General features: G+C 44.1%; 1 protein-coding gene and 1 long non-coding RNA gene across 4 annotated transcripts in view; one reads left to right on the forward strand and one right to left on the reverse strand.

The window, feature by feature from the left end:
• The window catches only part of PARN (poly(A)-specific ribonuclease), a 162,668-nt gene that overhangs the window by 37,942 nt on the left and 100,063 nt on the right, over positions 1–24,663 (reverse strand). For 2 of the 3 annotated variants that reach the window (XM_035022310.1, XM_035022309.1), the window contains exon 22: positions 9,573–9,762. In XM_035022310.1, the coding sequence (XP_034878201.1) occupies positions 9,573–9,762 (190 nt within the window). Of the gene's footprint in view, positions 1–7,367; positions 7,742–9,572; positions 9,763–24,663 lie in introns of those variants that run through there. The other variant, XM_035022312.1, reaches the window with a different exon arrangement.
• LOC118021853 lies at positions 12,207–22,498 on the forward strand. Its single transcript, XR_004682325.1, has 3 exons — positions 12,207–12,784; positions 21,578–21,711; positions 22,464–22,498. It is a non-coding gene; the product is annotated as an uncharacterized LOC118021853 (long non-coding RNA).

Here is a 24,663-nt window from a genome sequence, read left to right on the forward strand (position 1 = left end):
CCAAACATCTGAGATATAACTCTGGGTCAGACTCCAGATTAGGTGTGAGAGATACAAAGACACAGAAAACAGGAAAGCAGATTAATGATGACAGTGGGAAGAACAATGTATTTAAGGTTCTTAACAGGTAAAATTTTTTGGATCTAGAATTCTATATCCAACAACGTTATCAATTAGTTGAAACAGACACATTTTTATAGCATTTATTAACCATACACTACATATGCAAAAAAGGAAAGAAATCAAAGTCACCCAGGGAAAAGTACTTCCCTCAAAAAAAACAACAACAAAAACCCACACAAAAAAGGCTGGGATATTTGGAAGATTCTCAGTTGGGTAGCAAAGTTTTAATGACACAGGAATACACTTTCTTCCCAATGGGCCCCACCATGCAACTTCTTTCCTTCAGAGAACTGCATTAAGACAATCATAAGATTATACATGCTGGACACCTGCTGCCATCTCCTAAAATCGACTTCTCAAGAAAGCACAGAAGTACAGACACAAAATGATAGTTAACAGTGTAACTAATCATGGTGAGAAGAGAAACAGAGAGAGATGGAAGGTAACTGCCTGCGCTAAATTTATACTCCTTTACAGAACTGACCCAGATATATTGGTCAAAGTTGACAAGACAAGATATGTATTGCTTAAAGGAAAATGGTCACAGTAGCTGGAAGAAGAGCCAGGGAGGGAGGGGCAAGAGTCTTCTCCCCTTCATTTTATATTCTCCTGTTGAGGCAAAATTTTAAAGATTATGTGCATTTCATCACTTTAATGGTTTAAAAAGTGCCACGGGAAACACCTTCTCTGCTAAAATACACTTAACCCACAAGAGGGACACTGGGTTTGCCAACATTCCTTTCCAGAAGCAGACGCTCTATCCAAGGGAATGTGCAGACTGGAGAAACGTCACATGGTTAAGAGAAAGACACAGAAGTGAAGCCTGTTCCTAAGCTTCCTAAGCTATAGAACCCAGGAGCAAACAAGAGTGACCCAGCAGGACACTTCCCCCAGGAGAAGCAGCAACAGCTAAAGCTGAATGGAAGGAACCACTGGTGGCCAGAGAGGTGGGGAGGTGTGTGTGGCGCGGGGAGGGGGGCGCAAAAAGGTGAAGGGGATTAAGAGGTACAAACTTCCAGTGACCAATCAGTCACAGGGATGTAAGGTACAGGGTAGGGAATACAGGCGATAATACTGGAACAGCGCTGCATGGTGACAGATGGTGACGACACTTAGTGTGGTGAGCCCCAAGTGATGTACAGTATTGTTGGATCAGTGTGTTGTTGTACACCTGAAATTAATCTAATACTGTATGGCAATGATACCTCCATTAAAAAAAAAAAAGTTAAAAAAAAAAAAGACAAAGCTGAATAAGGATTTCTGCAGGGATGTCATGGAGCCAGGAGGGGCAAGAAAAAAGCAACAAGAGATGGGCAACATGGAGCTTCCGAAGGCATTCCTCAATTGCTGAGTGAGCTACCACCAGGCAAGACGGGTGGTGCTCAGGCTGCAGAGACATTCTGAGATGGGGGGAGGCGGGGGGAGAATTCTGAAAGCCAGAGGCAACCCCCTCTACGTCACAGAAGCAGGAAAGCAATGAAGGTGTAAACAGAGGACCAAGACACAAAGGACAGAAAGGCTGAGTCCGAGTATGTTCTGCCACAGGCTAGTGGTTTCTTTTTTTTTTTTTTTTTTAAAGATTTTATTTATTTTTTGACAGAGAGAGAGACAGCGAGAGAGGGAACACAAGCAGGGGGAGTGGGAGAGGGAGAAGCAGGCTTTCCGCTGAGTAAGGAGCCCGATGTGGGGCTCGATCCCAGGACCCTGGGATCATGACCTGAGCCGAAGGCAGACGCTTAACGACTGAGCCACCCAGGCGCCCCAGGCTAGTGGTTTCTAATCGTATTGAAATCACAGGGAGAAGAAGCTTCTGAGACATTCTAGTACAGAGATGGCTGGTGGGAATTTAAAAGGCAGTACCCACTAAAACGGTCAAGGATCTTTTCTTCATTTGGTGTGCTACTTTATTATTTCAGTGTAGTATAAGGCTTTCACGGGTTCACTTGTGACACTGGTTCACCCAATCTGATTTTTTTTAAATTTTATTTTATTATGTTATGTTAGTCACCATACAATATATCATTAGTTTTTGCTGTAGTGTTCCATGATTCATTGTTTGCATATAACATGCAGTGCTCCATGCAACATGTGCCCTCCTTAATACCCATCACCAGGCTTACCCATCCCCCCACACCCCTCCCCTCTAGAAGCCTCAGTTTGTTTCTCAGAGTCCATAGTCTCTCATGGTTCGTCTCCCCCCTCCAATTTCCCCCCCTTCATTTTTCCCTTCTTCTAATGTCCTCCGTGCTATTCCTTATGTTCCACAAATAAGTGAAACCATATGATAACTGACTTTCTCTGCTTGACTAATTTCACTTAGCATAATCTCCTCCAGTTCCATCCATGTTGATGTAAAAGTTGGGTATTCATCCTTTCTGATGGCTGAGTAATATTCCATTGTATATATGGACCACATCTTCTTTATCCATTCATCTGCTGAAGGACATCTCGGCTCTTTCCACAGTCTGCCTATTGTGGACATTGCTGCTATGAACACTGGGGTGCGTATGGCCCTTCTTTTCACTACATCTGTATCTTTGGGGTAAATACCCAGTAGTGCAATTGCTGGGTCACAGTGTAGCTCTATTTTTAATTTTTATTATATACTCCTTATCTGAAAATTCTCCAACCATGGGCATTTTCAAAACTCTCAGTCTTAGGTTGAGAAGAAACTGCTTACTACCTGCGGAGAGAAGCAAAGGATCTCTAGAGATTGTATCAGTTTCCTCCGTATGCTCTGCCCTGCATACGGTGTAAAAACATCTGGAATTTAAGAGCCAGAAGGGACCTTAGCATTTTTTTCCCAACAAAATGCCTCATTTAAGATGAGAAAACAGAGGCAGATACTGGGCTCTGGATGGGTATTTACTGAAGGGAAGAGTGAAAGGGCAGCTCCCCTTGTTGCTAATGTAATATGCTCATTCAGTCACTTTGAGAAAGCACTAACTTTCTATGACAACTATGTGGAATCTGAAAACCGTAACTTTGATATATGCTTTAGCGTTTCCTACATAAGCAGGAATTCCCAGGAGCTACTACACTGTCAAGGAAGGCTGAAATGGAGTCTCACAGACAGAAAACACAAGAAAGAAGAGACTAGCCAAAGGGTTTTTCCCAACAGTTGAAAAAAACGCAAACTGTAAATAATCCGGAGACACAACTGACCAAAATCTCTTCAGGGCAAAGTGGCTTTGCAAAACCATTTTCTTTAATTAGAGAACATTCTTAATAAAATGAGAATGGTAATAGCACCTGTCTTTCGGGAAGGTTTCAAACTTCAGGGCTTATTTACGGGGACTAAATACCTACTAGGGAGATTTTAAGTATTTTCACATCCACTGGAAAGAAGGATTCTTCAAACACCATGCTAACCTGTATTTATTCAGATTTCATGCCACCCAACCAAATCGCCTTCTCAAGCAATTTATGTCCGGTCCAGTCTCCCAGAATCTAAGCCCTAGAGCTTTGTCCAGTTATTGACTATAGGCTCCTTGAATATTCTGGACACTGAATCCATCACGGACAAGAAAAGAAGTATGTGCCACCATACCAATGCAAACAGCCAAAGGAGCTGATGTTCATTTCTGTCAGCACAGCTAACAGCCCCGGGGAGAAGCTCAGCTGCTGTGAGAGCGCTCCCAGCGTCTTAAGAGTCCACTCGCTAAAGCTAAGAGAAGTGAGGTTCAGGGCTGCGGCGACTTTCCCCTCAACCACAGGGCCCCCCAGCCCCCCCAATCTGCACTATACCTTTAATGAGGAAGGCCTGCATGTTTGTGTTTATACTTAATGCTATTTTCACCATACTTCAGCCCCTTATTTTCTTCACAAGCATTAACTGTCTAAAAAAAGAAAAGGAAAGGAACAAAAAAACACCACCATATCAAGTTTACAGCATATGGAGAAGTAAAATAGGAGCCAAAAGATCACAAAGGATGAGAGGGAGGTAAATGGAAAGAGACTATTTTAAGAGTCCTAGGTTGTCCATGAAGTAGTGTGATTTTCACTTGAAGATCCACTGTGATACATGAAAGAGGCACATTATAATTTCTAGAGCAGTGCTTGGAAAACAGAAATATGTGAACCACAAATGCCATTTAAAATTTCTAGGAGCCACCATTAAAAAAAAAAAAAAAAAGTGAAAAGAAACCAGTGAAGTTAATTTTAATAATATTTTATTTAGCCCAATATACCCACAATATTATCATTTCAACATGTCATCAATTCTTCAAAATCTGGTGTGTACATTAAATCGACAACACATCTCATTTTACGCCGGGCCATAAAAGTACTCAATGGCCACATGTGGCTGGTGGCTACCGTACTGGACAGGGTAGTTCTACACAGGGAGTCAGCAAATTGTTCTGTAAAGGGACAGACAGTACACAAATTGAGTTTTGCGGGTCATAGGTCTCTGTCAAACTACCCAAATCTGCCACTGTAAGGCAAAGCAGCCAGAGGTAATACGTAAATTAACAAGCATGGCTGCATTCCAATAAAACTTTACAAAAACACGTGGACCGGAGTTGGCCTACGGGCTCTAGTTTGTCAACCTCTACTCTGGAGCAATGACTAAAAAAATAACACCAAGAGGTAAAAGCAAAAAAGTCAACAGAGAAGATAAACAGGATGCTAAAATATCAGCAAATACTAACTAATACACAATTCATTCAAAAGGCAACAGAAAAGAAGAGGGACAAAACCCAAGCAGGACAAATAGAAAACAAATACCAAGATGGAAGGCAGACCTATCTGTATCATTCATTAGATTAAATGTAAAAGAAAGGGGTTGTCAGAATGAATAAAATAGCAAGACCCAAGTATATGCTGTTTATAAGAAACACACTTTATAAAGACAAACAAGCTACCAGTAAAAGGTTGAATAAAATTTTCTACGCAAACACCAAGGTTAAGAAACAAGAGCGCCAATATTAATTATCAGATAAAATAAACATCAAAAAAAAAATTACTAGATATCAAGAGGAATATTCCATACTGATGAAAGGGGCAATTCATACCTATCAAAAGAGCTGCAAAATACATGAAACAAGAAATTGATAAAATTAAATGAAAAAACAGATTTACAACCACAGCTGGAAATTTCAACACCTCTCTCAGTAGGTGAAAGAAAAAGCAGACCCCCCCACCCCTGCCGGCAACTCCCAAAAAAATCAGTAAGGATATAGATTTGAGCACCACAAATCAATGTAACCTGAAATGACAATAATGAAACGTTACACTCATTCAAGTGCACGTGGAACATTCACCAAGACAGACCATATGCCAGGCCATAAAACCAGTGTCAATAATTATCAAAGAAGTTCTAAATAACTTCTGGGTCAAAGAAGAAAGCACAAGAAAAATTAGAAAATATCTTCTAATAGACAGTAGTAAAAAGACAACCTATAAAAATCTGAGGGATGCAGCTAAGCAGTCTAAAGGAAAATTTACAGCTTTAAATGCTTTTCTTAGAAAAGAAGAAATATATAAAATCAGGGAGTTAAGTTCCCACTTTAAGAAGCTAGACAAAGAATAACATTAAAATACAAAACCAATAATAAGAACAAGGATATAAATAAATGAAAAAAAAAAAAAAAAACAATAAAAAGTTGGTTCTCTGAAAGAACTGATAAACACCTAGCAAGGAAAAGAGCAAGTAAACATATATTACCAATATCAGAAATTTTTAAAGGGACATAACTGTAGATCCTACAGATATAAAAATTATAAGGGAACATTTTGAGCTAATAATTTTATGCTAACAAATTTGACAATTTAAATGAAATGAAATATTCCTTAAAAAACATGAATTACTAGAAGTGATCCAAAAAGAAACAGAAAATCTACACAATCCTGTAACTATTACAGAAATTGAGTCCATAATCAAAACCATTCCACAAAAAACCTTTATGCCCAAATGTCTTCCTGGTAAACTCTACCAAAAACTTAAAAACAAAAACCACCCTATACACACTGTTGGAAAACAACAAAAGAGGAACTTCTTAACTATTTCTATGAGGTCAGCATAAATCTGACAACCAAAACTTGACAAAGATTTAAAAAAAGAAAAAAATTTCAATCTAGTATTTCTCATGAACAAAGATATAAAAATACTTAACGAAACATTAACACATCAAGTCCAGTAGTACACAAGAAGGATAATACATCAGGACCAATTTCTCTCAGGAATTCAAAAACCAATTGATGTCATTCAAAATACTAACAAAATAAAGATACTAACTTAAAAAGATACTAACTTAAAAAGATACAGAAAAGGCATCTGAAAATATTCGACATCTATTCAAACTTTCAGCAAAGTGGATATGGAAGGCAACTTCCTAAACCCAAAAGAGGACTAACTGGACAATCTAAGAGCCAGGTTCCTGGGGAAACACTGGACTTCCCCTCTCTATTACTGGAAACAAGACAAGGATATCCACCTTTCCCACTTCTATGTGACAACAGACCAGAGGTGCTAGTCAGTGCAATCAGGCAAGAAAAAGAAAAGGCATAAAGACTGGAAAAAAAAATAAACCTGTTGTTAATAGCATACCAGTAGGATTGTGTGCATAAAAAAAACCTGTGGAATATTAAAAAAAAAAAAAAAACTATCAGAATAAGTCAATTTTAAAAGGTTGCAGAATACAAAGTCGATATACAACAATTAATGTCTATACAGAAGCAGCAAACAATTTGAAGATGAAATTTAAGTAACAGTTCCATTTACAATAGCATCAATAATATAAAATATTTAAGAAAAAATTAACATTAGATTTGTAAGACTTCTACAGTAAAAACTACAAACCAGGCTGAATGAAGAAAGAGGTAAGAGGACTGTAAAATTTGTGTGGAATACAAAGGATCTAGAATAGCCAAAACAATCTGACAAAGAATAATAATGTTGGGAGGGCTTATGCTACCTGATTTTAAGACTTACTATAAAGCCACAGAAATAAAGTGTGGTATTGGCACAAGAACAGGCATAAAAATGATTGGAACAGAACAGTCTAGAAATAGACCTAGACATACATGGTCAATTTATTTTTGACAGAACTGCCAAGTCAATCCAATGAGGAAAGAGAAGTCTTTTTAACAAACATTGCTGGAACAAGTGGATATCCACATTATAAAAAAAACAAAACTAAATCGTGACTCCTATCTCATTCCATATACAAAATTCATTTGAAATGGGTCATGATTTAAATGGAAAAACTAAAACTATAAACCTTCTGGAAGAAAACCGGTGCAAAGAGTAGGCAAAGATTTAACCATAAAAGAAAAAAAAAATCATAGACATGACTCCATCAAAATTAAAAATATCTGCTCATCAAAATCACTAACAAGATGAATATGCAACCCCAGATTCGAAAAACACATTTGCAGCCCATACATCTATCTGACAAAGGACATGTCTCCAGAATACATAAAAGAACTCCCACCAATCAACAGTAAAAAGACAAAAATCCAATTAGGAAATGGGCAAGAGGCTTACATACCCACCTCAAAATGAAGATATCTGAACGGTCAACCAGCACACAAAAAGGTGGTCAACATCATTAGTCACCAGAGAAATGCAAATTAAGACCACAATGCAATACCCATCTTGTACCCTCTAGAATGGCTGAAATAAAAAAGACAGCACTACACGTTGGCAATCATGCAGGGCAACCAATACATTCACACAATACTAGTGGGGTATAAAATGGTACATCTAGTTTGGAGAACTGTTTGGATGTTCTTTTTTTTTTTTTTTTTTTTATTCTTATGTTAATCCCCATACATTACAACATTAGTTTTAGATGAAGTGTTCCATGATTCATTGTTTGTGTGTTTGGATGTTCTTATAAAGTTTAACACACACACACTTACCCTGAGAACCAACAATGCTACTCCTGGGTACTGACTCAAGAGAAATGAGAACATATGGCCACAAGACATTTTTTATAGAAATGTTCACAGTGACCTTATATATAACAGTCTCAAACCGGAAACAACCCAAACATCCACCAAAAGGAGAGGGGGTAAATGTTGTCTATTCATACAGTGGAATACTACTGAACAATGAAATAATAACAAACTCCTGATACACACAATACAAGGGTGAATTTCAAAACCATGTCAAGTGAGGGGCGCCTGGATGACACAGTCGGTTGAGCGTCCGACTCTTGGTTTCAGCACAGGTCATGATCTCAGGGTGGTGAGATCGAGCCCCATGCCTGGTTCCACGCTCAGCACGGAGTCTGCTTGAGATTCTTTTCCCCTCCCTTCCCCTCTGCTCCTCCCACAACTTGTGCACTCTCTCTAAAATAAATAAATAAAATCTTTAAAAAAAAAAAAAAAAGTTAAGTGAAAGAAGCCAAGCACAATATGATTCCCAATATGATTCCATTTTTTATAAATTCCAAGAATAATCAAAATTAATGCATAGTCACAGATATGACAAATGGGTGCTTAGGGCAGTAGAGGCTTGGGGTTGCTTGAAAAGGGATGCAAGGAAATGTTGTGAAGAGACAGAAATGTTCTATGTCCTGCTTTGGGTGGTAGATACATTGCTGCATATAACTCTAAGAACTCTGAGCTAACATTTTAGATCTGTTCATTTTATTGTATATTATGTCTTGATTATTAAGTAGGCTTCACATCCATCACAGAGCCCAATGAGGGGCCAGAACCCACGACCCTGAGATCAAGACCCTAGCTGAGATCAAGAGTCAAAAGCTTAACTGACCAAGCCACACAGGCGCCCCTATATCTCCATTTTTTAAATCTCTGAAAGGCCATTTAAAAAGCATAGAGGGCAATCCAAAATATTAACAGTGATTGCTTCTGGGTGATGGGATTATGGCTAATATTCTTCAGTCAGTTCACACTTTTCTAATCTTTATCATTTTCTGTAATGAACTTTCCCCCGTTTTCTTACCCACATTTTGTCGTTTCACAGAGATACAACAAGTGACCACTACGTATCTCCTGAGGGAAGGATTTTGGGTAATGAGGGGAAGTATGTCAAGTTCTCTTTCTACAGCAGGCATGTGGTTCAGTGTCTCCAAGGGATCCGAAATGAGGTCGGAAGCCCAAGCAGGAGCATCAGGGCGGACTGCAGGGAGGAGGAGAGGGTGGATCGGACCCAGATGAATTCAGCTCTGACCCTGTTCCTTCACTGAACGTATGGGCGGGTCGCAGAGCCTCTGCTTCCACACCCCTGAAATGGGAATGACACGTATCCTGTCTGCCTCAAGGGGGTTTTACAAGTTTGTTAACTGCAAGAGCTGCAGGTCTACAAGGCACAGAAGGAATCTGGGTAGCAGTAACTTCTGATATTTTGTGGAAAGTTAGAAAAAAAGTCTTTCTCAAAAGTCAGATTTAGGACTTAACAATCCTGTGAGAAGAGGGAAGAAAAGCTATTGCTAGAACAACTCTGCCCTTTTAATTCAACAGTCGAGAACTCTTACCTATTGGTGTGGTAGTAGTGATTCTGCAGAGCATAGGATATGCACTGAGTGTTTAACCGTTTTCTCTCAACCTCCTGCCAAGTATCTTCTGTCCATTTTCTCTTGATCTGCTTCTCCTTGTGTTTTTTCCCCACATATTCGGCATAGGTCTGGATCCGATAGCTTTCTGCATATTTGCTGGTATTGACAGCTACAAGGAAAAGAAAAAAATCCGTGTAAGAAAGTCTAGCCTAGCCCCAGAGATGTCACTTTTGAAATGTGGCCTGAGGTCGTCAAAGAAACCAGAAATTCGGGTCTGAGTTCTGACCACAGCTCCACCACTGAGAAGGGGGGGGGGGGGGGGGTGGGGGGGGGGCTTGGGGATGTCTCGTGGGCTCTCCAAATCTCAGTGTTCTCGTCTAGAGAAAAGAATCACTGAGCCCCAATCTTCTTGATGGCCCGAGAGTGCTCTGTAAACTATAAAGAACCATAATGGTGGTAAGTGAAAGCTATCTGCAGGTAACATTACTGCTTGAAAATTACTCATTTTCAGTGTAAGAAAATGGGGGGAAAAAAAAAACCACTAAGGGGAAAACTGCAAACCCTTACTTGTTAAAAATGAAAATGAAAGCAATATTGACAGCAGAGCTGACCACTGTGTCAGAAACTGAAGGTCTACCCTCTGTCTGTGCCCGGGTTTTTGCCCACGTGGTGTCTCATCTCACAGTTCCTCCATCTGCAAGGGAGGAACTGCTTCTACTCACGAGAAAGCGGGGGCACAGAGGAGGGGGGGCTGCCACGGGCCACACCGTGGGTCAGTGGCAGTGCTGGGGTGCAAAACCAGGCTGCTCTGACCCTAAGGCCAGGGCCTTTCCTGTCACTCTGCACTTCACTTTGAACTCTGCAAATTCAAGATATCCCCACCATACTTGAGACACGGCTCTTCTCCTTCCGCTTTTAAAGACTGCTAATTCTCTGTAATGTGCTTCTGGCTGGCAGGAGCACTTGAGAGCTGGAGCTTATTCCCTCCCTGGCGTTAACATTTCACTAGGGCCAGGTCGGTTTCCTTTGAATCTTTGCTGCCTGCTCCTCGGAAGCTAGTGGAAAGAATGTGCTGGGAGCGTGGGAGTGAGGATCCATGGGAGACCTGCTGGCGGATGGGCAGCCATTCGCTGGTTCTGGCTCCTGCAGTTTGAGCATACACTCTCCTAGCCCACCATCATTACCACCGGTTACTACCCACACTGGTGGCGAGACAGTGAGCGTCTGGCCATGCTGGTCGGGGCCGTTAGGAGCAGACTTGGTACCTGGGCAGCTGTACAAGCACCATGATGTCTAAAATGCAGAGTCTGTGTACCCACTGCTAGCAACATTCTTGGTACAGAGTCGTTCTCACTAAATACCATGTGAACGAATGCACGACAGAATACAAGTGGTGACAAGAATTCATTCCTTAAGTATATCAGTGCCAGACAAGGAATCCAGTCCATCAGGGACCTTAAGTCAGAGGGCAAGACAATTGTATGAGAGGCAGAAGCTCCACGTATCCGACACCTGACGCTTTTCATCTTTGCTCCAAGTGGACCAGATCTGCCTAAAACTTCCAAGCACAACCGTGGTTTACAGAATGTCATGCCCTAAACGTTTAGCCATCTAAGGAGCAAAACATCACCACCACCTGGTACCACCACAAAACAAAAAAACAAAAACAAAAACAAAACTCTACTCTTCAAAAAAATACAAATTTTTACTAAGAAGTTTGTGTAACTTTTCAAATACCTATTCTAGAGTTAAAGAGAAAAAAAGGGGGTGGGGGACCCCAGAATATTACAGAACTTCCCTATTATACAAAGTCTCCCAAAGAAGGAGAGTGAGTTACTGAAATGTGAGCTCAAAGCAGCGTGCTCTGACTCACTCCCAAGTAGATAAACAGAAAAAGCATCCAGTTCTGGAGATGTGCGACTGACCAAAGTCACTCCTCAGCACAGAACCACAGAAACAGGATCCTTTCTCGAAAATCTTACTCCTTGGGACAGCTACTTTTCTTGCTTTCAACGTCCACATTTCTGACTTTCTCCATTCATTTAACCAGCTGACCATTTAAATATCCAACAAACAGCACCCACCCATGCTTCCGCCCGGCAACTGCTCACTGTCCCAGGGACCATGTTAGATATTCAGTAAAACAAGACAAGATTTCCACTCTCTTAAGCTTATCCTGTCACCTGCAAACTTCACGTAGGGGTGATTTCCCTGTAAGCATAAGACTATCTTGCTACTACGGGTTAAAGTATCTATGAGATCCATAATAAGAACCCACAGATTCTACCATTATTATTTGGTCCTGATTGTTGGCAAATAAGCACCTCCTGGATTTTCCTCTTTAAGATCCATTCTTTATTCCAGCAGGTTTATTCTGCAGGCAGGCCCCAGAGGGATGCCAACTGTAATAACCCCGCTCTCGAGTTTCACTTGGACTCCCAAGTAAAAGAGGAGGCTTGAGTCAATATTCCCCATGAAAGCAAAGGTGATGATAGGGTCATAAAGGAGCCAAGATGATCTATTTAACAGTATCCGGTTGTTTCCAATAATTGAGCTCGCAGCCCCAGGGACAAACGTTACAAACAACTCCCTAACCACGGCGGGGAATTTATCCGAGCACACGTGGAATGAGGATCACTTAAAAGGGGAAACAAATAACAACCCACTTTTCACCGCTGGGCTTCACACGGCAGTCATTCACCAGCATTCCCTCACATCCCAGCAGCTCTGGAGCTCTCGGCCTTTAATGTGGAAGCCAAGCTCTGGCTCCAAGCCACCCCTCCTCGAATGGATGAATCAGCAAAATGAATTGGCTGTCAGCTGTGTCCTCCAGTGATTCCAGCTCGCCTGTCAGAAGCAGCATGGAGCAGGCTGCCTGGCAACACTACCCTTTTCCAAATTTGTCAGGGAAATGATTCAAGACCATCTTTCAGTTGCGCCACTTGGTTAGAGCCTCTGGGGCAACGCACATATGCCAAGGGCCCGCCCGGCTTCCCGGTAGGTGAGCGAGGGCAGCTCCCCTCACGTGGGCTCACCCACTCACAGCTTCCCCAAGCCAGCTCTGTTCACTCTGCACCCATTACAGCATTTCATCTCCATGGGGGCCCCGCCAGGAAGGGACGCTCTAGTCACCATGCAGATAAGAGAGACTGAGATCAGGGCAGCAAGGCTGCTTGCCCAAAGTCTTGTAGGTAAGCCACAAAGCCGGTTTGGAACCAAGACATGATTTTTTTTTTTTTTTAATATAATACTGCTGCATGTCTGCCATATTTTTTTTTAATGTATTTATATGTTTATTTAGACTGACAATTGTCTTCTAAATGGATCCTTTACTAGGAGTTTTAAAGACTTACTTAAAATGTTTCAGACTTCTTTCCCTAAAAATTAAATTAAATAGATGAAAAATCTTTGAAAAAAAAATTAAGAACTTACCATTACTGTTAGGCAAAGTCTCTCCAACTAAGTTGACAGAGATACATTATGATTATGGACAAGAGGACTTCAGATATAGACTCCTTCCAAAATTTATCTATAGATTTACTGCAACTCCAATAAAAAGAAATTCTACATTTTAATAGAACACTGAAAAAATTAAAAACGAAATTTAAAAAAGTCTCAATAGAAAACAGAGCAGGGTTAGTCAGGGACTGGGGTAGAAGGTCAACTGCAAAGGGGATGAGGGAATTATGGGGGTGATGGAGCCGTCCTGTATCTTCACTATGGTGGTGGTTACATGATTGTATGCATCTGCTGAACAAGAGCTGTACAACAAAGAGGGTATCTTTACTGTACAAAAATTATACCCCAATTATTCTGTGGAACTGGAAAGGTTAACTCCAAAAGTTAAATGGAAGAACAAATGGGCCAACAAAAGGCCCAGACCTTTCTGAAGAAGAGTAAACAAGGGGGACGTTGCCTTGCTAAGCTATAAAAGCTTATTGTAAAGCCAGAGTAACTAAGATGGTGTAGCAATGGGAGAGAGATCAACAAACTGACCAACAATATAGAAGAGCCTAGAAACAGACTTATGCATCTGTGAAACTTTGATTTTTGACAGAGACAGCAAGACAGAGAATGTGGAAAAGGAAAAGCTGGAAAAACTGTTTATCCATAGGAAAAAAATGAAATTGGATTCTTAGTCACACCATGCTGAAAAATCAACTCCAGATGGATGAAGAACTGAAATGTCAAAAGCAAACTTTGAAAACTTGAAAAGAAAATATAAATGAGTATCTTTCTGAGCTTGAAGCAGGAAAGAATTTATAAAGACACAAAAAGTGTTATGCATTCAACAAAGGTCAATTAGTATGACTCCATTAAATTAAAATTTCTGTCCATCAGTAGACACTTCAGAGTGAAGACAATCCACAAGCTGGAAGAAGATATTTGTAATGCATGGAACTGGTGAAGGATTAGCACCAGAATACATAAAAACGCCTACAAAACAAGAAGAAAACCCTCAACAACAAAAGGGGCAAAGACAGGAAAAGCATGCACAGTCATTTCATAGCAAAGAAGTATATAACGCCAATAATTACATAAAGAGACGCTCAAGCTCAGGCAAAGACAAGTTCTGAGAACAATATCATTTTGTGTGTTTTGCTGGCAAAAAAATTTAAAAGACCACTAAGAGCAATGGCTGAGAAGATGTGGAGCAATGGGATCGCTACCGGTATAACCACTGTGGAAAACAACTTCGCATTCTCACTTAATGTTGACCATTCACACATCCTATTACCCAGCAGTTCCACTCTTAGACATATATTAATACATGAGTATTATGTAAGAACTTTTTTTTTTAAAGATTTCATTTATTTATTTGACAGAGAGACACAGCAAGAGAGGGAACACAAGCAGGGGGAGTGGGAGAGGGAGAAGCAGGCTTCCTGCGGAGCAGGGAGCCCGATGCAGGGCTCGATCCCAGGACCCCGGGATCATGACCTGAGCCGAAGGCAGATGCTTAACAACTGAGCCACCCAGGCGCCCCACAAGAACTTTTTTTAAAAGAACACAATGTTTACACTATCCGAGAGAGAGGAAAGGAAAGAAGCAACCCAAATCTCTACCAGCAGGTGAATGGAAAAACTGTGTTAATAGTCCCACAATGGAATACTGTCTCAGAGTAAACATAAATGAACTACAGCAACATATAATAAGATGGATGGATCTTAGGAATATAATGGTGAATGAGAAATGCAAGTCCCAGAAGTCTATTTGCAGTCTGACACTCTTTTTAATACATTCTAAAACAAAAATCAAACAGTACATCCACTATATTCAGGGAGGGGTGTGTGTGTGTGTCAGAGACAGAACAAAAAAGCAAGAAAATGATCAATACAACTTTCAGGAGAGCAGTTGCCCCTGGCAGGAAGATGGGAGGAGGAGGAGCAACAGAGAGATGTAATTTATCAGCAATAGTTTAGTTCTTTGGTTCAGTGGTTTCACAGATGTTCATTACATCTTAAACAAACAAATTCTTTTAGGTTTTCTGTTGTTTATCCTGTCTAAGCACTAAGGGCCATTTCCAGTACAGACAGTCTAAGGCGGAAGGTGGCTGGAAGACGAGGTAGGAGTCTCTCCAGGTTCAATGTCCTCAGTGACACGGCGGTGCCCCCAAATGGTGTGTGTGGCGTGAGCGAGCGAGCGAGCACTGCGTCGCAGACCTTCCTCAGGAAGCGAGGCACATCAGCACCGTCTGGCCATCTGCAGGCTGCGATCGGTGGGGCAGGGACGCACCCTCAGCCCTGCGTGCAGCATCTGCAAAGGCCACCCGCAGCCGACACTAAGTCTCAATGTCTGATGCCGACATTCCTAGTAGTCCAGTTGCTACAGGAAGGAGAAGCATTTACTGGAAACTTACTCTGCCCGCCATAGGGTTATCCTGACTGTACAGGTAAAGGCAGGGAGGCTCAGGAGGAGGGACTAGCCCAAGGTCCCAAAGCTGACGAGTGTTTGGGCCAGGAGCCAAAGCAAAGCCTACATTCTCTTCGTGACACCACGCGCACTGGAAGGGTCCCAGACAGTTGCCATTCAGCGTTGACGCAGGCATACACATCTGTCTTCGAGAGAATCAGTCTGTCCGTCTCTCCACAACAGTTCTGTGTACCCAGCAGAAGGAATCTCCACGTGATAACCCGGGACGTTAGCCCACCAGCAGCACCCTGGGTGTCAGCGGGTGCTTTCAAGCTCAACCCTGCGTCCTTCAGACCCTCTCGATGCCTCCCTTTCCTCCTCCCACAGCCGAGGCTCAGGGCCCTGCACCATGTGCTGTCACTTTGGGTTTTCACCCCACGCCAGGGTGACGCCGAATGCTGTTTTGTGTTGGCTTATCTAAATAGGAACATACTGAATATGAGTTTTGTCATGTTTCCGTATTATTTTGATCAGGTTGGGTTGATAACAGATTGAACACTTCTTGACTTTTACCAGATAAGAGAATGGTGACTTTTATCTTGGATTCTAGTGAAAGCAAACTTTAAAATCTTTAAAGAAAGGCGTTCACAACAAAACACACTGAACCCCATCAGTCACTGCTAACGTTCTCCCGTGCTCGTGACTGCACGTCCCCGCAATCGATCCGAGACGCAGGCAGAGCCTAAGGCGTTGCAGTGAGGCTTCTGTCCCGCGTGTTCGGCCAGGTCAGGGCGAGCCGGCCAGCCCCACGGCAGCACCCTCTGCTTTACCCTCTGCCGTACCCCCTTCCCCGCCTGAGCCGGTCCTTTCTCGAGTCTTGCTGAGAAGGCTAGGGTGCCGTCGAGGCCCTCAGGAGCAGCCCAGCTTGGCCTGGAGCCCGCCACAATTCTGCCTTGTTCCCCACATTCACCCAACAGGCCCAGCGCTCTTGGAGGCTGGGACCCATGCCCTAGCCACGTTTGTAGGGCTGGGGTTCTACCTCGGTTCTTTTGCAGGAGGTTAATCTAAGATTACGGCGGGAAAGGGGGGTGCAGAAGCATAGCTTTTGTATCTATTGGCAGCCTGTGTCCACCCAGGAGAGAAAATTCAGAAACTCTTCAGTTGAGAAGTCCGTGTTGAAGCCTGATCTGGTGCACGAGAGCCCTGGACTGCAAGCGAGGAGCTGGCATTGACTCTAAAGACAGGCTCCCTGGGGCAGGGACAATGGGTGTGTGTCGCCCCCCCTGAGCCTCACCAGGACGCTGGGAAAGAAAGGAGACTCGGGAAGCTGGCCGGCTTGCCTCAGTCACCCAGTGAGGACTCAGGACACTGGTCTCCTGTGCTTCCTTTCATGCGGTGGGCACGGCTCCAGCAGAGGGTAATTATTTTATAAAGATTTTTTTTTTTTAATTAAATAAGCTCCCCACCCAATGTGGGGCTCGAACCCACAACCCCGAGGTCAAGAGTCGCAGGCTCGCTGACTGAGCCAGCCGGCCGCCCCGAGACTAATTATTTTTTAAAAGCACTGAGGCTGAAAGAGTGAACACGAAGACACCCGAACGCGCTCCCGGCCCATGAAGAGGTCGGACAGCCAGAGATAACGAAGGAAGAGGCAGAAGGCATGTGACCCCGTCATCTCTGCCTCCCCGAGGGCTCCCCCAGAGCGCCTGACACACAGGAGGCCAGGCCACAGAGATGTGCAGAGCGCCCCCGAGCCCCCCTCCCCGGCTCCTCACGGCTGAGGGCGGGTGGTGGCAGCCCTGTGTGTTGACAAGGCTGAGAGGAGGAAGTGCATGTGACCCAGACCCCGCCACCTGCAGGTCACACCCACGACAGCGTGCTCCTTCCACTCACCTCCACAATTAGACCCTCATTTCACCTCCCAGTTCTCTAACAAAGGCCAAGGAAGCGGCAATGAAAACTCTCTACAAAGTGGATAAAGGCTGACATGTAGATATGACGATGTTTACTTAAAACCTAGGCCAAGAAAGAGGCAACAAAGTCAAGTGGGAAAACCACAGGTTCCAAGGCCACAGAGGCCTGGGTTCAAATCCTGCCCAAATCGTAACTCACTTGCCTCCATGGCTTCATTTCTTTATCCATAAAATGGGCTCATCTACCTGCTTTATAAGGCTGCTAGGAAAAGTGGACAGTGTGCACGCAGCAAGCTTTTAGCACAGGGCCCAGTACATAGTAGGTGCCTAATTAACGAGGCTACTGCTGTTAAATCACAAAACCTATAGTTCAGACAAAAGAACTGTGCCTGAGCCAACAGAAGACGTTCTGCAGCTGACACAGAATCAGCAAGCTGGAACTCACCTCACCTTGGTGAGCCTGAAGGGAGAAGGGCCTCCCATAACCTGAGTCTGCAAGAGCTCACAGAATACTGCTGTCATATAGAATGTGGATGCAATCTAGCAAAACCTTTCCCATGCAAAAGTGCAGAGAGAAAATGGAAAATACAGGGACCAGTACATCACCTGTACTTGACAAGTATAAAATCAAGAAGTCTTGGGGGCGCCTGGGTGGCTCAGTTGGTTAAGCGACTGCCTTCGGCTCAGGTCATGATCCTGGAGTCCCGGGATCGAGTCCCACATCGGGCTCCCTGCTCAGCAAGGAGTCTGCTTCTCCCTCTGACCCTCCTTTCTCTCATGCTCTCTGTCTCTCATTCTCTCTCTCTCAAATAAATAAAATCTTAAAAAAAAAAAAAAAGAAGTCTTTAAGTATCATTTTTCAAAATTGTACCGAGGCCAAAGTAAGTCAAATCATTTTCACGAACTCCGCTGACAACACCATAATCAGCCTTACAGACGTTCATCTCAATCATTCATTCAACAAACCCTGGGACTCAGTAATGTGCAGGGCACTGGGGCGTGGCAGAAGAAATGGGACATTCTCCGCCCTGAAGAGGCCCACAGTCTAGAGGAGAAAAAGGAAGGCAACAGACTGATAGCGAGCACCAGGTAGGCCAGAACCTAGGCATACTGCTTTTAACATGAGGGGGGCAGGAGGGAAGGAGAGGGGAAGGACAAATCCAAACCAGCAAAAAGTGGACTGTGAGGGAGTGGTTGCTAGTGAGGCTCTAAGTCCCCCCGAGGCCCATGCCAACCACCTTAGCGTCGAATGAGTGATGTCACTAAGGAACACTGCTTCCATTAACCAGCCTGGTGGTGCGTTTGTTCTCTTTTCATAGTTCCTGGCTGAAAAGTCGATGAGAAGTAAATAAAGCTACCATTTACTGAGTACTTACTGTATGTAAGAACTAGGCTAACTGCTTTACAAACAAAGGTACTTAGATCTCACTTGGTCATTTGTTTGTCCGTCCATTAGTTTATGAATACAGACACTGATGTATTAAATTCTCATCTGTTCGTTCATTCATCTATCCATTCATTGAGGGACAAACACGCCATCTTCTAAGCCTCGGCAACTGGGGCTGTGAGGGTGGGTCAGAGACACAGGCCCTGTGTTCGCCAGGAGAGGGACAGTGTACGGAGCGCCACATGTGTGCTGAGGGTTGGAAATGGAGAGGCACTCTGGGGGCTCCCTGGGCAGCTGGTCAAGCCCAGGATGCAGGGACCTGTTCCCTAAGGAAAAGACACTGGACTCTTTCCTGAGACTTGAAAGTTGGGAGAATACTGGGGTTGGGGACTGTGACCTAGACAGAAGCAACACGAAGTGACCAATCTCTGAGTGAGGAAGCACGGCCATGACCAGGCCCGTGGCCACGCAGTGTGCAGTGGGAGCCACCGCTGGGTGCTTAATCAGGGGGAGAACATGATCTGACATGTGTTTCTGCAAGACCACGGTCCCTGAAGGCGAAAAAACAGGAATGGGAATGGAGACGGCCCAGACTAAGAGAAGAAGTCCAAACAGAACTCCAAGGAAGGCCAACATTTAATCATCATACACATGGGGAAGAGCAGGCCTGGGTGCCTGGGAAGCCACAGGCTGAGGAGGCGGGGGACAAACCTAGAAAGTACGGTGCTGTGGAATTCAAGAAGGAACGGGCAGATATACTGACAGGCAAGAGGAGGGGAGAGTCTGGTGGCTTTATGGCACAGAAGTCACAGGGACCTTAGCAGAGCAGATCAGTGGTGTGAGACCACCACTAGATGACAGTAAGAGGTGACACGGCGCAGGCGACGCATGCAGAGCATGTGACTTCGCAGAAGGAAACACATAATCAGGAGCAAAGGCAAACCAGGATCTTGGGAGTTTTTTGAAAAGATGGGAGGGATTGAGTAGGTTTCCACAGTGTTGGGAAGAAGTCAATGGGTGGGGTGGGCACAGGGGTAAGGGGCAGCTCGAGGCCCCAGAGAGGAGATGGGGCCCAGAGCACGTGGGTGGGATCCACTTCTGAGAGAAGAGAGGTGTGGGTGCAGAGCTTTATGAATCTGGGGGTAGGAAGCTGCCCCTGGAAGTTGGCTGTTTCCTGGGTGGAGGGACTGGGTCTTCCTGAGAGCCCCGGGTTTGGAGACTGAGAGGACAAGGGAAGGAGAACAGGCCATGGAGCCAGTTCCTGACAAGACCCAGCCAGAGAGAGTGGCCTTCTGTGCGGTGTTACCCATGTGCCCGCGCTGCTACTCCTCAAAACAACCCCACAAGTTGGGCAGTAAATTCTATTTTTACAGGCCTCCCTGACTTTGATGCCATGTTCTGACTATTTTAACCTGCCCCTCAAGGTCAGTAACAAAGTAGCCACTCTAAACCTAAGCCAAACAAACACACAAAAGAAGGTCTCAAGGGCCCACAAAGCTCCTTAAAAGATGGTGTGATGCGCAGAAGTTAAGAAGGAATTTTAGGATGGAGTCAAACAGGAGCAGAAAGACTTCCAACTAAGTTTAGAAATGAGAATTACCTTGAAGGGGAGAGGAGAGGAGAGAGAAAGAGAAAGAATGCCCCCCCTCTTTTATTTAAGACAAAATGCACAAGTGAAAATAAGAACTGGGAAGCAATCCCATACTTACCAGTCCCCCGTGAACCTGACAGACAGCAAAAAGACCTAAGTAATTTACACTGTGCTTCCTACTTCCTGGGAGAAAATCAAGATTGATGTCTCAACTACACGGGAATAATTTAAAGTAAAATCAAAAATCTAGATTCTACAAAACAGCAGATCCAAACCAGCAGATCCTAACAATCAAGAACACTGAATAAATTCTACTCTAGGGAAGACCAAACAGTCTGTGCCTTAGTTATGCTCTTATATATAACAGTATCTTTTTTTTTTTTTTAAGATTTTATTTATTTATTTGAGAGAGAGAGGATGAGAGACAGAGAGTACAAGAGGGAGGAGGGTCAGAGGGAGAAGCAGACTCCCTGCCGAGCAGGGAGCCTGATGCGGGACTCGATCCGGGGACTCCAGGATCACGACCTGAGCCGAAGGCAGTTGCTTAACCAACTGAGCCACCCAGGCGCCCCTAACAGTATCTTTTTTTTTAAAGATTTTATTTATTTATGAGAGAGAGAGACAGAGACAGAGAGAGATCACAAGCAGCGGGGAGGGGTGGAGGGAGAAGCAGGCTCCCCACTGAGCAGGGAGCCCGATGCGGGGCTCGATCCCAGGACCCCGGGATCATGACCTGAGCCGAAGGCAGACGCTTAACGACTGAGCCACCCAGGCACCTTATATAACAGTATCTTTAAGGTCTGCCTATATATATCACAAAGGAGTAGAAGTGAAAAATAATCATGGTTTATAGCACGGTTACGCTGCCCAAAGTGCAATATGAGCTCTCACCCTAATATGTTATCCTGTATTCTGTAGTAACTTAGCATTTTCATGCGCTTCCACACGTGCTCTCCCAGCTCTAATCCTACCTCCACAAAACAGCCCCATTGTGAATATGACAAAACGGAGCCCCAGACAAGTGCCTTGCCTGACGTCACAGTGCCAGACAGTGGAAATGGCCAGATGTAAGGCACCGCGGGCACAACGCCCCTGCGGGGAGCCGCTCGGGCCCCAAGGGCAGCACACCGCGTGCAACAGGTTTTAAGCTGCAAGAGCATCACCAAACAGCACCCACCTGAACTACACGCAACCCACTCTGATGCCTTCTGTTCTGTCTCTTCCTACCTTCTTTTTTCAGACTGCGGTCCACCAGCACTGAGTTCCTGACCCACTAATGGGCCCTGACCCGGAGTCTGAAACACACCACGGCTCGCTGACACCCACCATTCAACACGGCATTTCTGTGGGACAATGCGCTTCGTGTTCTAAAAGGTTAATCAACAAAAGAACTTCTAGGACATAACCGATTCACCAACCAGAGCCTCCATGTAACTGAACCGCTGGCTGGGGGAAGTGGCTGGGTCCACAGGCAGGGTGAAGTGGGCTCTTTAATCCGGACTAGTTCTCACCAACGCCACTCGGGATGCCAGATACAGATATGCACCCAATAAAAATGGAGACTGTAGGCACAAGACAATACGTCTGGCGGCTTGTTGAGCTGGTGATGAAGCATTAAATCTGCCACAATATTAGTGCTATGGTGATAAGGCATCAGTGCCCCATCTTTTCTCGACTTCCCATGGCCACGGTTGCAAAAAGCCTGACAGAATAGCTACATGTTCAGATTTAAAGGTTTCAACAGTGAAAAGCTTAAAGTCGTGTGTTTATTTATTTATTTATTTTTAAATTTTTATTTATTTGAGAGACAGCGAGAGAGGGAACACAAGCAGGGGGAGTGGGAGAGGGAGAAGCAGGCTTCTCACTGAGCAGGGACCCCGATGCAGGGCTCGATCCCAGGACCCCGGGATTACGACCCGAGCCAAAGGCAGACGCTTAACGGCGGAGCCACCCAGGCACCCCTGCAACTTGCTTTTTAAATTTAACTGTATTTCAGGGTGCTTAGCTGGCTCAGTAGAGCACGTGACTCTTGATCTCAGGGCTGTAAGTTCGAGCCCCATGTTGGGTATAGAGATTACTTAAAAATAAATTTTTTTTTTTAAAGATTTTATTTATTTATTTGACAGAGAGACACAGCGAGAGAGGGAACACAAGCACGGGGAGTGGAAGAGGGAGAAGCAGGCTTCCCGCCGAGGAGGGAGCCCGATGTGGGGCTCGATCCCAGGACCCTGGGATCGTGACCTGAGCCGAAGGCAGACGCCCAGCGACTGAACCACCCAGGTGCCCCAAAGTCTGTTTGCATATAAGCCAACCAGATATGGGTGATGCTGTGCCGCAATATTTACACTTTCATTAAATGTCTCTGCTGGATGTTTTGATGTGGTTTTCATTTGATAAACGAATTTACTTACACCTCATGACTCAGCTTATTTATTAACCAAGTGAAACCAGGAGGGAAGGAGGGGACCTGGAGAGAGAAGAATGACAGACCCTTATCAGCCAGGTAGGGCAGAGCTATCTCACCTGCAAGGTGAGTCATCCCCCCTGGGAGGGAGGGTGTCAGCCACCGAAAAGCAGCCTCTCCCAACCTGGTAAGGGAGTCGCAGCAATTCCACATAAACCCTCACTGCTCTGTTTTTGGTTCCCTATAACGTTCCCTGCACGCCCCAGTCTGGCCCCGTTCAGCGCTCTCAGGATAGCACCATGATGCCACCCTGGGACCCAGAACCCTCTCCCGGGCAGTGCCTTTCGTCTCCTCCACTCTCCACCCCTGCAATGCACCTAAAGATGTGGAACATTCTGAAATCTACTCCCTCTTCAGTGCCCCCAGGAAACCATCTGTCACCACTGGAAAGTTTCAAAAAAATGCCAACACGACCTCACTTAACGTTGAGGGCAGCCACCTCCAGACCTCCTGGCCTTGTGATCACCCTTTGTGGAGAGAGGATCAGTTCCTAACAAAAGGAATGAAATCGGCTCTTCGGATATAGGTTGCTTTGGGACAATGAAATGCATTTGTTCGAATTGGCAATGTTTGACTTCAGAAACGAAATACCCAATAAAAACCACACACTTCTCCAAAGGAGAAGTCAATAATTAAAGTTAAGTCTCATTTTCCACATCAGTTTGACTCTTTACCTTGCTGAGATGTGCCCAACGACTAATTTATTTCACTGGTGGGTCCAATCTGTAGGCTGCACACTAAAACCTTAAGGATTACTAAACATCCCAAAGGGCAGCATGAAACTGGATGAGGGTTATTTTGATTTTAAAGTCCCATCCCAGGCGCCTGGGTGGCTCAGTCGTTAAGCGTCTGCCTTCGGCTCAGGTCATGATCCCAGGGTCCTGGGATCGAGTCCCACATCGGGCTCCCTGCTCGGCAGGAAGCCTGCTTCTCCCTCTCCCACTCCCCCTGCTTGTATTCCTGCCCTCGCTATCTCTGTCTCTGTCAAATAAATAAATAAAATCTTAAAAAAAAAAAAAGATTTAAATAAAAATAAAAATTAAAAAAAAAAAAGTCCCATCCCATCTTGGCATTTAATACAGTCATCCTATGCCTGCATCATTTTTCTCCCTTTAATGTTACCCAACCACTTCCCTATAGACTTCACGATTTTAGGGAGACTATTCACCTCTTTATTTTCTATGTAAGTTTATTTCCCTGGTATGGAGGCTGCTGCTGCCAAGGCTCCATGGTCAGAACAGACAGCGTCCAGGTCTGATAAGGGCACATTAAGCCATCAAAAGCTGCTGAAGCTGACTCAGTGACATTTCTCTCATCTATACACAGGAGAGCAAGCGGGAGAACGAAAGAAAGGAGAGAGAGGATTAGAGAGACAGAAGGACAGGGAGAGGAAGGGGGCGGGGAGAGCATGGAGCCAAAGAGAGCAGCTTTCCCCTTCTGATAAGTGTTTTCAGAAGGTGGTGCCTCCCCAAATCCAGAGAAGTAACAAGTTTTCACTGCTCCTGAACACTTAAAGAACCTGTGAAATTCTTCTGCTAGCAGGAGGAAAAGGAAGATTTTTTTAAGTGATTTGGCACTGCTAAGCTTTCCTGCCTCGAGTTGCTAATGTCTCTTAAGTTGTTCTAAATATTCATTTTGTTTTCTATATCCCGAGAAAGTAATGTAGATCTTTTTGTCTATTTGGACATCCAGTGCAAAATCCAACTGGTTAGATAATGGAATCAAGTCTTACATTTAAAAACACTTACATGATAAAAAGAAAAGAAAAAGGAAACAAAATACCTACTTAAATAAATAATAAAACCATTTATTTACATGAAAAAAGTAACAGAATGGCAGATGTCATGACCGCACTACACTTT

Source organism: Mirounga leonina, unplaced genomic scaffold (assembly GCF_011800145.1).
Source record: "Mirounga leonina isolate KUSES-001 unplaced genomic scaffold, KU_Mleo_1.0 Mir_175, whole genome shotgun sequence".
NCBI classification, from domain to species: Eukaryota; Metazoa; Chordata; class Mammalia; order Carnivora; family Phocidae; genus Mirounga; species Mirounga leonina.